The sequence below is a fragment of the Gavia stellata genome, chromosome 3 (assembly GCF_030936135.1).
Source record: "Gavia stellata isolate bGavSte3 chromosome 3, bGavSte3.hap2, whole genome shotgun sequence".
Lineage (NCBI taxonomy): Eukaryota > Metazoa > Chordata > Aves > Gaviiformes > Gaviidae > Gavia > Gavia stellata.
Window position 1 is genome coordinate 24,802,966 of NC_082596.1, and position 12,483 is coordinate 24,815,448.

The 12,483-nt window shown below is 58.6% G+C and overlaps 1 protein-coding gene across 2 annotated transcripts; it reads right to left on the reverse strand.

Annotated features, from left to right (window-relative positions):
• Positions 1-5,112: 5,112 nt before the first annotated feature.
• OSR2 (odd-skipped related transciption factor 2) lies at positions 5,113-10,896 on the reverse strand. 2 transcript variants are annotated; one of them, XM_059815388.1, is made up of 4 exons: positions 10,865-10,896; positions 7,155-7,881; positions 6,418-6,517; positions 5,113-5,708 (listed from the first exon to the last, which is right to left on the reverse strand). In XM_059815388.1, exons 2-4 carry the CDS (start codon positions 7,808-7,810, stop codon positions 5,526-5,528), a joined length of 939 nt encoding a protein of 312 aa, XP_059671371.1. In that variant the 5' UTR covers positions 7,811-7,881; positions 10,865-10,896; the 3' UTR covers positions 5,113-5,525. The 2 variants fall into 2 exon arrangements, with proteins under 2 accessions (XP_059671371.1, XP_059671369.1); XM_059815386.1 differs by lacking the exon at positions 10,865-10,896 and having other exon boundaries at positions 5,512-5,626; positions 7,155-7,901.
• Between the last annotated feature and the right edge of the window lie 1,587 nt (positions 10,897-12,483).

Sequence of the window (12,483 nt, forward strand, 5' to 3'; positions counted from 1 at the left end):
TGGGCTGGGGACACAGCCTGTTTGCACTCCCCACTGCTACATCCATGCTGGCAGGGCCCTGCTGCATAGACCACTCACTTCAGGCTGAGCTTGGTATTTTCCATATCAGTAAATTTTAAAGTAAGTTTTTTAGGTCAATCAGCACTGCAAAGTTTTGCCCCAGTGCTGATGGAGGAAGAAGCCTTCCCAGGGAAGGCGGCCATGCACCACTCTGGCTCGACTGCATGGGGATGAAGGTGCGAGGCCACTGCGGCCGGGATTAAACGCTTTTGGGTCGTGCCTCACTCATTGTAAAATTCCGGGTAGTGTTTGAAAGTCGCGCCTGGGAAAGGGTGCTTAGGCTCGTGAGGGAGGCTCAAAGGAGGAGAGAAGCAGCCTACACTTCCATTGTCTTAATTCCACAGATTTAGAAAAGATGTTTAGTGTTCTCAGTGTAGGTATTTTTGCACCTCTTGTTTGATAGACTAGAAGCTTCTAGAAAAAGTTTCACAAAGAGCTGCATCTGGATTTTTGAAAATAGAGGTTAAAATGAATGTTTTATACAGATGTGATACCTTTATTTTGAATGTAAATAAACATTTTTAAGCCTAAGTATTCCTCTTTTTAATAATTTCAACAAGAATAACTTTTTGGCTAGTAGCTACCCTATTTTTGCCATAATTACACTGTGGTAAGTAGGAAAAAGAACTAATAAAAGCTTCCATAAGTAGAGAGGAAAAGAGATTCTGTGAGGTGATAAATACAAGCTGGAAACAGAGTACAATATTAAAATAAAAGCAACATATGCCTAAATCCTCGTGTAATGTAGTTTGGTAAACCAAGTCACTCTTCTACATATAAAGGACTATCTGCAGTTACAATATTAGGAGCATGGAGCAAGTAGAGGCTCTGAGCCACCAGAGCAGCTTAGCTGACTAACTGCAAACTCAGTCTTGAAATTTTGGGGCCAGTACATTGCTTTTTTCATTCATCTGAAACCATTGGCTCCTCTTGACCTCCATGAGGTCCACGAAGTCCGGGGACTGCAGCACCGCTGCCAACAGCGCTCCCACCCCGAGCAGACGGGTCTGCCACCGGCTGCCCACACCACCGATCCTGGTCCTCCTGGGACCACGCTGCTGGCTTTGTGCCACACCCAGCATGCTTAAAATGGTCTGAGTATGCCTGTGGCACCTGCACTGATGCCTCCTGAGTGTCATGCGGACGTGATATCAATAATGGAAACAGCAAGGAAGGACCGGCAGCGCATGAGAAGTACCAGGCAGGGAAAATGAGCTCTGGGTCAGTGAAGAGAGAGGTGCTTGTATGGGTTGGTGGCTGCAGGACAGATCAAGGAAACAAGCAGAAGCTGGGATGGTTCAAAAAGAGGGAACCAAAAAGTCTGAGTGAGGGAATTTGCTTAGGAAAAGAGAGGTTGAAACACAGGGTGAGACATGGGAAGGCAATAAAGAAACAGAAGAATGGAAGTAGGGAAGGGGATGGAGGGGAGACTAGGCAGGAGGCAGGGTGTTGTACAGGATGAGGCTGGGGTGAGAGAAGCAAACATCCAGAAGCAGAGTAGTGAGAAGAAAGGAAGAAGAAAAAGGAAAGCGGGGGCATGGGGGAGTTCAATAAATAATGGATTTTCACATGTCTTATCCAAATGGCTTGGATTTATTCAAATAGCGGGACCCTCAGCACCAGCCCTTAGCCCCAGCCAGACATGGCCTTGCCACGTTCCTGGGTTGCTGCTGGGTTGTTTCCCATTTAGATCTGGGCTGTGCCTGCTCCTGAGGTGAGACCGGTACAAAGTTGGACTTTGCCAGCAATGCTGTGCTGGCATCGGGTGTGCTGGTCTGGAATAGCATGGCGTGCTCTTGCTGTGTAGCCGATGACCTCGTAGAAAAGCGTTATGCACACATAGCTGGGCTGAGCCACTCCACCATCGGCTGTGGACAGCATCCATTTCAGCAAGTAATGTACAAAGAGCTCAGTTTTCAGATGCAACCTAAAGGACTTTGATTTTTTTAATCTGATTTGCCCCTAAAAAATGGAAATTATGGCCAGAGAATGTCTTATTATCTGCTGTTTTTTCTTCCTCAGTATGTAGCACAGCTACTCCTTCTCCCTGCTACCCCACTGAAGCTGCTGACTGAAACACAGCAAAAGGTGCAGAACGAACGGTGCCAGCGCAGGCAGTGCAGAAAAAAAAAGAAGGCAATGGGAGAGAGAAGAACACAGGGAAGTGGGTGGCAGGTGGCTTGGGAAGCTCCAGGAAACTGCAGAAGTGCGGTGCTGTATGCTGTGTGCTGGGATTGAGCTCCAGTGGGAAGGAAGATACTTCACACAGGCACAAACGGTAGTCACGGGGATATTACTGCATTTAGTGTTTACACTGTGAAAGTCAGGATGGCACTTTATGGCTATAAAAACCCTAGCCCTGCCCCAGACATAGCTTTACAGAACGTGTTTCTGTTCCCAACAGGTCTAATACGAACAAACCGTAACATGTTCTTTATAGCTGTCTCTGAAATTTCCCAGGGAGAGATGATCTTTTAAAAAGTAAATGGCGTGTGCCAGTGCCATAGGCAAATGTATTGATATTAAGGAGAAATACTAAATCATCTTCTGACATTTTAAGATGATAGCTACTGGTTTAAACTTAAAAAACAGTCCAGGGACCAACTGTTAAGAGAAACTTGTCAGTGCCCTTCTTCGGCAATTTGGGCTTTGTTCTGGCCACTGAACTTTTGAAATCCTCAGAAGATAAATTTACAGTCTGTGTCTGCTCAGGGAGAAGATTATTAAACAAGCAACCCCAAACAATTAAATAAAACCTTAGCTATATGCAATCATTTTAATTTAGTCCTTTGATATCGTTCATCTGATTAAGGTCTTTCCAAACAAACTGCACATAGAACTTGGCCTAGGAGGAGCAGACTAAGCCCATATGTATCCTGACAGGGGTGTTTACTTGAACGGAGTTATCCCAGCCTCGCTGTGCGTACTTGGGGACACAAAAGGGCCTGGGGACAGGAACTCAGAGAACAATAAGGATAGAGACACTTAGAGGAAATAACCTACTGGGAGAACGGGAATGCACTGGGAATAGAAAAATCAGTCAGACAGGAAGAAATCAGATATTGGGAAGATGCCCATGGAGGGGGAGCGAGAGATGCCCATGGAGAGAGGTTTGGAGAGGAGCAGTGTGCTGGGGAGGGAGGACAGGGGCTGCCAGCACAGGAGGAAGGCAGTCCCAGGGGTGCAGTACCCCAGCAAGGGAAGGGGTGCAAGTGACGGGGGATGAAGAGGAGGAGAACAGATGGCCCTTAAATAAACTTTGACTAGGGAGGCTGTTGTTCAGCCAGCAGACCAGTATTTTTGGCTGCAGAAACTTTGTATTCCCTCCCCGTCTTGCTGGACAGGAGCAGGTGGGGAGATAGGCCTTGACCGCATAAGAAATTTTGGCCGAGCTTGAGAGTGCCATGTCTGCCGCCTCAGTGGAAACTCACCTGGCTGCCTCGGCCTGGGGCAGAGCGGGGCTGGCTGGGGGGTCCCTGCCCCTGGCCCTGGGGTGGGCACAGTAGCCCTCTGCGGAGGCAGCAGACAGGGATAGCAAGCAGCAGCAGGCAGTAATGCAGCCCTTTCTGCACCGATGGCCCAGCCGCAGCCCAGGCGCTGCTGGTTTTGACTTGCTTCTCATTAACAGGTTTCAGGCGGTGTGGTTCTCTGCTGCAGGACTGACAAGGGTCAGGGACAGGGACACTGCAGCCACCCAAGCCCTGTCGGCATCTGCTCCCTTGTAGGCCTGGTGGAATCATGGACAGACCATCCCAGAGCCCCAGCACCCTTCTAGGTGGGGCCCAGGAGTGGAGCCCTCCCCGCTGAGTCAGGTGCAGGGGGATGGCCACACGGTCCCACCCCGGACAGGGCTCCCTGAGGCAGGGGGGAAGATTTCTCCCCGCCATTCTAACCTGGTCCTTAGTTTGAGAGAGGAGTAGGGCAGGACGGGTGCCCCCAGCCTGGAAAAGAACAACTTTTGGGGCCCCGAACTACCCAAGACACTGCAGGGAGGGTGCCGGGAGTGACAAGAGCAGCGGGTTGGCAGAAGAAGAGTTGCACATCCAAGCCACCCTGCAACACATCGGGGAAAATGCCTCAGCGCTGGCACCAGGCCTTCCCAGAGGGGACCAGAGGCAGTAGTGAGGGGCTCGCAAGGGTGACAAGGGAGGGGAGGCCCGGTGTCCGTGCCGCCACCCTGCTACTTGCATACCGGGTGCAGGTGCTGAGCACGCAGCCCGCAGGCTGGGCACGCCCGGCCGCCGAGGCGCGGGGCAGCGAGGGAAGGAGAGAGAAGGGGAAGCTGCCGCGGGGGGACGAGGGTCTCCCAGGAGGGGCGAACAGCCCCTCTCCGCGGTGCCCCTCCGTCCGCCCCCCCGGGCGTGACCTGTGCTCGGCTGCGGGCGGCTCCCGCGGGCGCGGCGCGGATGGAGGGGGGAGGAGGCGGGGGGTGGGGGGGGGGGCTCCCCGCTGCTCGCGCCGCCGCGGGCCCGGTCTGGGCAGCGCCGCTGCCCTGCGAGGGGCCCGCGGATGAGCCCCGGGGCGGGGGGCGGTATTTGCGCCTTGCTGTTTGCTCCCAGAGCTGTCGGGAAAGAATCGCCTTCTGCAGGATAAAGTCCCTGTCTACGCGGGTGAATTGCCCGTGTCCAAAGTCTACTGGCAGGAGGTTGCCTACCGCAATCTCCGCGAGAGGGATGACTTTTACAATATATGGGCCGATTGCAAATAAGTTACTAATAAGCCGCTTTGGCGTAAGAACGGCTCTATGCATTATTTCCTAAGATCTGTTTATTTGCAAGTACTTCTTTCCTTCTCTTCTTAAAAAAAAAATATATATATTTCGTTCGGAAAATAAAAAAGTACAGAAGTTAATATTTAGACATTCATACTATTAAGTAATAGAGCTATAAACTCTCAAATACGGCACTTTCATTTTACTTAACAATAGATAACAGCGACAGTGAAACAAAAGCGATCACCAAAATTGTTGTGACAGTACAATTACCCGGCGAGGAAATTTATTCAATATGCTTTACCATTGCATTGACACAGCAGGAAAAAAAAGCCCAAATGTTCAGAGAATAATACAACAAGGCAGGAGGTATTTGGAAAAAAAAAAGGATTTATTTTGAAATACACTTTTAAGAGATACTTTGCCTCCCCGATTTGTTATCGATGTGCATCTGACGCGACGATACGAAACAAACAAACGAAGAAAACCACATTCTGTACAGAGCTCTAAAATGAGCCGCGAGTATCTACAAGATGAGCTTTACGCCTGGGTGTGGGTTGGAGAGGGGCCCGATCCTGCAGTCCGCACTCTCTAAACGAGTTTCGCAGACGTGTGGTAGGAAAGCTTGGCCCCGAGTCTGCGTGTGTGTCTCCGTGTGTGGGTGTATGTGCGTGTCTGTGAGCTGCTACAACACAGTCCTTGAGTAAAATGGGCAAGTTGGAGCTGCCGGAGCGGGCGCGGGTCCCTGGCTGCTCTAGAAGTCCTGCCGCGGGGTGTGAGTTAGACTGTGCCGCCGTAGATCACAGTTTCGCCTGAACACTTTGCCGCACTGCTCACAGTTGTAGGGCTTGATGTCTGTATGGGTAAGAAGGTGAGTTTTCAGGTTACTTCTTTGATTAAAGGTTCTTCCACATGTGGGGCATTTGTGTGGAGATTCCTGTTCAGATTTGAAGCAAGCAAAGGATTAATCCTTCACAAACTACCTGGTTTAACGTATTACTGCACTTTTTCTTATCGCAACGCACAACTTGAAATATCGGGGTTGGACACGAACGAGAAATATCGGGGTTGGCACGAACGAGAGCAGCCCCGGGCGGACGGCAGACCGCCTACTCGCCCCGTCCTGCCCGAAAAGGGTTATTTTATAGTTCTCGATTCCTGGCATTTCGCGCTCCTGGGGCTCATGGAAAGCGGCCGCCGCGCCGTCCTCCCGCTCCGGGGCTCCCGCTGCCCGTCGGCGGCCGCGGCGGTCCCGGCGAGCGGGCAGGGAGCTCCGCGCCGCTCCGCGCCACCGGGCTCCCCCGCCGCCCTGAGCCTGCCGCCGCCGAGGCAGGGCTGGAGCCCTCAACGAAAAACGCCTCGAAACGGCGGCGCGGACAAAACCAAACCCGAGGCTCGCTCCCCGCCGCCAACCGCGTCCCCGCCGGCTTTAACCCGTCTCCCGCGGCCGCCCTTTTTCCGTGGGTCTCCCGCGGCCGCGGAGGTAACCGCCGGCCGCTTCCATCCCCCGGGGAAGCACGGAGCCCTCAAGTGCCGGAGCCCCCTCGCTCCCCCCCACGCCGGAGCCCTGTCCCCCCGGCAGCCACCGCCCCCGCCCCGCGGCGGGCCGAGCCGAGCCGAGCCGGGCCGGGGAGCGCCGGGCTCACCTGCATGTGTAGGGTTTTGTGGACCGCCAGGGTCCTGGACTGGCAGAAGCCCTTCCCGCACTCCTGGCACTTGAAGGGTTTCTCTTTGGAATGGATGTACCTGGAAGACAACCCGAGGGGTGAGCGGCGCTGTCGGGAGCGCGGGGCCCACCCGCCCCCGGGCCCCGCTCCCCCAAACCCGGCTCCCCCTCGCCCCCCCGGCTTCATTTTCCCCCTCCCGTATGATTCTGTTCATGTTTAAACTCCTCTATCGGTTCAAAACATTTGCAATAATTGGTATCGAGGCGTGATTGCCCTCTCTGGTGACAGATCGGGACGGCATCTGCTCCGCCGGCGGGACCCGAGTCCGCTCTCCCCCGAACGCAGCGCGGATCCTCCGCCCGGCGGCCGCGGGCGCCGCTCGGCACCAGCCGCAGGGTGCGGAGGTGGAGGGGGCCGAGACGGGGAGCGCCCACCTGCGCCCCGTCCTCCTCCCCGCACCCCCAGGGTGGCGCTTCAGAAGCACAACAGCCCCGGGGCTTCACTCCTGACCCCCAACGCGGGTGCCCGTCCCACGCAGAGCGCAGCTTTTGGCTGCCCTGGCTCCTCCGCGGCCGCGGAGTCGGAGCGGGGATGCCTCCTCCTGCCTTCCCGGCTGGGCCCAGGGCTCCCGGAGCGGCTCAGCCTCCCCCCCCGCCTCCCCGCGAGCGGCTCCCCCCACCCCGGCTCCCCACGGCCCGGCCCCGGTGGTCCCTCACCGGTGGTCCCGCAGGTGGTCCTGCCTCCGGAAAGCCTTGTGGCAGATGTCGCAGGTGTAGGGCCGCTCGTCCGTGTGGGTCCGCTCGTGGATGAGGAGGTTGTAGGACTTGGTGAAGTGCCTGCCGCAGAACTTGCAGATGAACTCCTTTTTCGTCTTGGAGGGCAGGCGGCCGCGGGAGGGCTTCCTGTCCGGGGACAGCTTGCTGATGCCCGACAGGGGCGAGGCCAGTCCGGGGCTCAGCTTGGCGAGCTCCCCCACCTTGGGCGGGTCCTCCTGCGTGGCGGCCACGGCCAGGTTGGCAAAGTCAAAGCGGGGCCTGTCCTTGTGCAAGGCGGGGAGGACGTGGGCGATGGCCCCTTGCTTGGGATGGAAGAGGTGCGTGGCGAAGGGGAGCGCGGGGAAAGGGAAGCGGGAGTCCACCAAGCCCTGGGCGGCCGCCATCTCCGTGATGGTGGAGCGGGTAATTTCGTGCACATTGGGGTAGCCCAATGTCCAGTGGTTCATGTGCATGGTTTGCACGGCGCTGAGTCCATACAGACCTTGCAACTGGTCCACAGCTGCGGGGAAGGTGTTCACAGCCTGGAGGAAGGAGTAGTTGGTGAGTTGCAGGGACGGGTGCAGCGGGATGGGGGCCGGCAGAGCCTTGCTTCCCATCTTCCCGGGGCGGGCGCAGGCCGGCGGTGCAGCTGGTGCCTCTCCTGGGCTTTCGAGACGGGGAGAAATTCCTAGGAAGAAAGAGGGACAAAGGAAGGGAAAGAGAGTTTTACTGGGAGCACCGTGGTTCCCCTTACCGAAGCGGGCGCAGCGGCGGAGCCAGGGAGGGCCAGGCACGGCCCCGGTGCGCTGCCTTGTTGCGGCCCCAGCGCCCCGCCGCAGCCTCGGCTCCCGTCCTCCGCCGGGGCCGGCGGCCGCCACCGACCCACCGGCGCGATCATTTTGACCGGAGAAGCTACAGAATAAAAAAAAAATTTAAAAATCCCTCCCAGAAATATCCACCCCAAATTAAAACGAAAAGGAGAAAACCCAGCGCCGAGCCAACCGAAGGCGCCGCAGATTCAAATTAGACGAATCGTAGAAAAATGCGCCCGGAACGGAGCCGGGGCCGGGGCCGGGGCCGTTCCGCTCCCCGCCGCCTCGCCACCGTCCCCCCGCAGCGCCCAGCCCAGGCCGCGGCCACCGCGGGGACCCCCGGGGCCGCCTCCCTCCCGCCCCCCGCGCCGACCTGGCCCCCGGCGTCGCTCCCACCCTCCGCCCGGCCTCCCGCCGGCGCGGAGGCCCCGACCCCGACCCCTCCTGGCTGGGGCCTCCCCGGGAAGGAGCAGGGTGCTCACGGAGAACCGAGGCAGGCCCGGGGAACGGCGGGGCGGGGGGGGGGGATAAACCCCGCGTTTATCCCAGCTCGGGTGCTTATTTTTCTTCCTTCAACAACAACTCATTTATCAAGATAACCGAGGGAGAGAAAAGGAGCTCCTGCCCCGCACGCACACCTCCTACCCAGCCCCCCGCGCCGCAGGTCCTAAATAAATCCATTTTGCGCTGAGATCCCTTCCAGATGGCCGGGGCCGCCCCACGCAGCCCGCCCGGGCCCGGGCGATCCCATCGGCAGCGAGGAAAGCGGCCGGCCCCGAGGCCTCCCCCGCCCGCCGAGGGCTGCCCGGCGGCCCGGCACGGCGCTGCCCCGCAGCCGGCTCCCTCCACCCCGCAGGGCTGGGAAGGGCGAGCGCAGCCCCGGCGGGACGGAGCCGTCCGGCCGAGACCCCCGCACCCTCTCCGTCGTCCCCCGGCCGGGAGCTCCCCCGGAGCGGCGGGGCCGTGAGCTAATGAGCGGTGTGTGACTGTCAGAGGGTTTCACTCAGCCCATTCAACCGAAATCGCCGGGCCCGCTTCTCTCGGCGCCCCCGGGGAGACGCTCCCCTCCCGCGGGGCAGGGGGGCATCGGCGCGGGGGGCAAGCCCCTGCCCTCTCCTTTTTTTGTGTTTTCGGTGAGGGTTCAACTCCAGCAGCCGAGCGGCTGCCACGACCCAGAAAAGCGGCGAAAGCAAGCGCCGGGGGCTCTCCGGGCCTGTAAACAAGAGGTAGGGCCGAGGGTGCCCCAGCACCTCCTGGGATTTGGGTGGAGGGGCTGGTAACGCGTAGTTTCCAAAATAAACAAGACACCCTCCGTCCCCAAATCCTAAACCAGAACCCCCGAAACCACAAGAAAAACAAAGGAAACTCTCGGAGCGCAGAGCCCGCGCCCCGGGAGCCGCGTCCCGGCCCCTCCGGGCCGCCGCCGCCCCGCAGCCCTCACCGCGGCCACACGCTTTGGGCCGCTCTGTTGGCACCGTGCAGCCTCCGGGTGGAAAGCGACTTTTGGGTATTTTTCCTAAAATGCCTTTCCTCCCCGTTTGTGGCAGCGCACTGAATTGGCCCTCCGGGAAAAAAATGCGGCAACGAGGTCGGGTGTGAACTGCCGCACTACCCACCCCTGTTCCCGTTTTCCTTGAACCGTGGCTCTCCCGGATTTCCTTCGCTGCTGTCCAGTTTTTTTCGTTTCTGATTGTATCGAGACCGCGGACAGTGTCATCGATACGACCTATTATATATGGCGACCTTTTATTTTTTTTTTTGGGGGGGGGGGGTGGTGGTGGTTATATATAGAGACTTATTTTTAAAGATGTCGTAGTGTGAGTTCCTATTCGCTTTCCGCCAGGAACCGACGCAGAGGCAACAAAATCGCTTTTCGCTGGCTTCTACCGCGGCTCCTGCCTCCAGCCCGGCCGGCTGCGGCTGGGTTTCGGAGCCACCGGCTATGAGCTACGACCGAGGTAGGGACAGGATTTCTGTAGGGCAGAGCGTCGTCCTTTACAGCCGCCTTTTGCGGCTATGTGTGGTGGTGTCAGTGCAGGGCGCTCGTTTTCGTGTCAAAGAACCAAGTCCGAAAAACTATTCCGAAGACAACATGCGTATTTTAACGCAGAAACTTTTAAAACTACACTGTTGCCCGAACCACGGTACATCTACTACTATTTGTACTGGGAGGTAACTTTATGAAAACCTATCAAAAAAGACCAGAAAGCGCCTTCGTGCGTGATTTTGAGACTACTTATAATAAGCTGCGGGGGAGAAAGTCAACCAAAAACGGATGTTACTTAAACCTTGGCACTTCCTTTTCCCTTGCCATTCAGAGCGCTTAATTAAATTAAGCCCGGTGCCTCGGCGGTGCGCTCCTCTCTACCTGCCGGCTGCCGGACCGGCCGGCGCTCCCCCTCCTCCCGCGGCGGGGCCGCGGCCGGGGCCGGCCCCGAGGGCGCTGCGGTCTTTCCCGGGGAGCGGGTGGGCCCCGGGGCGCCTCCGCTGCCCGCCAGCCTCGCCCGAAGCCGCGGCCGCCGCTGCCCGCGCAGCCAGGTATATTTCCACGGACCGAGGACTTCTCCAGCGCGACCCGCGCGTCAGCCCCGTAGTCCACGCACGGACCGGCTCCTCCCCGCGCGGAATTTCGCGTGAAGGACATCGGCCGCGCACTCCGGGCGGCCCGCGCCGCCCGGCCCCGCACCAACGCGCCCGCGGCGTGCGGCGGAGACCCGCACCCCAGCCGCCGCGGAGCTGCAAACTGAAAGTAAACCCGGCGGCGCCGCGCTCCCCGCCGAGGGGACGCTCCCCTCCCGGGGCCGGGCCGCCCCGCTCCCGCCGACGGCAGCGGGCAGGGCGGGCCGGGGAGCCACTTACCTACCGCAGCCGGCGGCTCCTCCCGGGGCAAAGCCGAGGCGGCGGCCGCGGCACCTTCACGGAGACATTAGATCCACAGCGGGGGCGCTCAGCGGGGCCGGGGCCCGGCGGCGGCCGGCATGTTGCGGAGGGCTGGGCGGCGGCTGGGAGCTCTGGCTGCGGCGGTCCCGGGGCCCCGGCATAGACCGCAGCCACCCGCCCGCAGCCTCCCGCCTTCGACCCCGGCGAGGCTCGGCGCGAGTCTGAGCCGCCCCCTGCCCGGTCCATCACATTTCAGCGGTGAGTGGCGTGGAGCGCTGTCCCCGCCCGCCCGCCGCCGCCGGCCCACCCCGCGGCGCGCACAGCCCCGCGCTCGGGGCCGCGCCGCTCCGCCCCGACGGGACGGGACCGCCCCCGGCCCCGGCCCGCCCCGCCGCGCCGGCCCCACTGTTTACTTGTGTTTGGGTAGCAACTGGGGTTTAAAGGGGCAGGCGGCCCCCCAGCCCCCCACCCCCACCCCCCGCGTCACCTAGGGTGACTTTTCCCTCCGAGAACCGCCCGCCGCCCCCGGCCCCGCTGCCGGCCGCGGGATTTGCGCGCTCCCTGCGCCGCACCGTCCGCCTCGGCCGCCCGCCGTGTCCCCGCCAGCGTAACATACGCGGCGCGACTTGCTCAAATACCTAAACCAACCCCCCCAAATCCAGAGCGTGAGGGTTTTGTGGGCGCCCACGTCTCCGAGGGGACCTGTGGGTGCAGGTAACGCTCACGTCCAAGTAGCTCCGTGGCCGTCGGGTCGGGTCGTCCTGTGGACCGACTCTCCAGCGATTCGGCTCTGCCCTTCAACTGATGTTTAGGCGCCTAAAGGCAGATTCAGAAGGAGAAGCGATGCGGAGGTATCCCCATGCGCGGTGAATAAGCAGACAATCCCTACCTGGAACAGACAAATAGTTTTGAGACCAGTTTCGATTTATTACCGGGGAATTTACTGCTAAATGGGGCCTCTGTGACCCTCTTCGAATTTCTCGATTAAAGCACTGTATTCATTTTCGTCGTTATCTGTAGTACGGTTGGCTGCACACAGCGAATTTGGGTTGAATTTTTATCTGTAACGCTATCTTGTTCTGTGCCTTACTTAAATCACGTGTATGGGGAATTTATTGTATAAACTGAACTGGAGATTGGAGGTAGGCTTTGAGAAGTACGGAAAGATGTTAGAAGAAATGGCATTTTAAAACCGCTTTGAACATTTTTCAAGGTAGAGTCTGTGCCGGTCAATTCGAGCCCGCGGAAGAGAAGAGGACACAATTGACGGCTGTATCGGGAATTTTTTCTCCTTTTAGTATACAGTAGAAAAAGAAATAATCAAAGAGGGGGGAACAGGAGTCGGTGGAGGAAGGTTTGGAGGTGTCCCCTCGCAGGGCAGCGCAGGCGAGGCTGGCGCTCGTTGCAGCCCGCGGCTGCCGCCGGCCGCTCGGGCTGTTTTTCGTTTCTTTTCATGAAGTCCTGCTTCGAAAATGTCCTATTTTAAATCCAAGTCACCCTAAATAAATAGTATTTCGTCTCCTGGGCAGTGAGGACACCGAGGTTCACAATTCCGGGAGAAGGAGCGATCCCCCCGGGCCGGGTGCGAGGTGGGTGCG

Bases quoted from the DNA above. Each gene is read 5' to 3' on its own strand.
- OSR2 (XM_059815388.1), bottom strand. From the start codon at position 7,810: ATGGGAAGCAAGGCTCTGCCGGCCCCCATCCCGCTGCACCCGTCCCTG. The intron at 6,518-7,154 runs GTGAGGGACCAC...GTTGTCTTCCAG, and splicing joins GACCACCTGCGGGACCACCG to GTACATCCATTCCAAAGAGA. The intron at 5,709-6,417 runs GTGAGCCCGGCG...AAATCTGAACAG, and splicing joins ACAAAACCCTACACATGCAG to GAATCTCCACACAAATGCCC.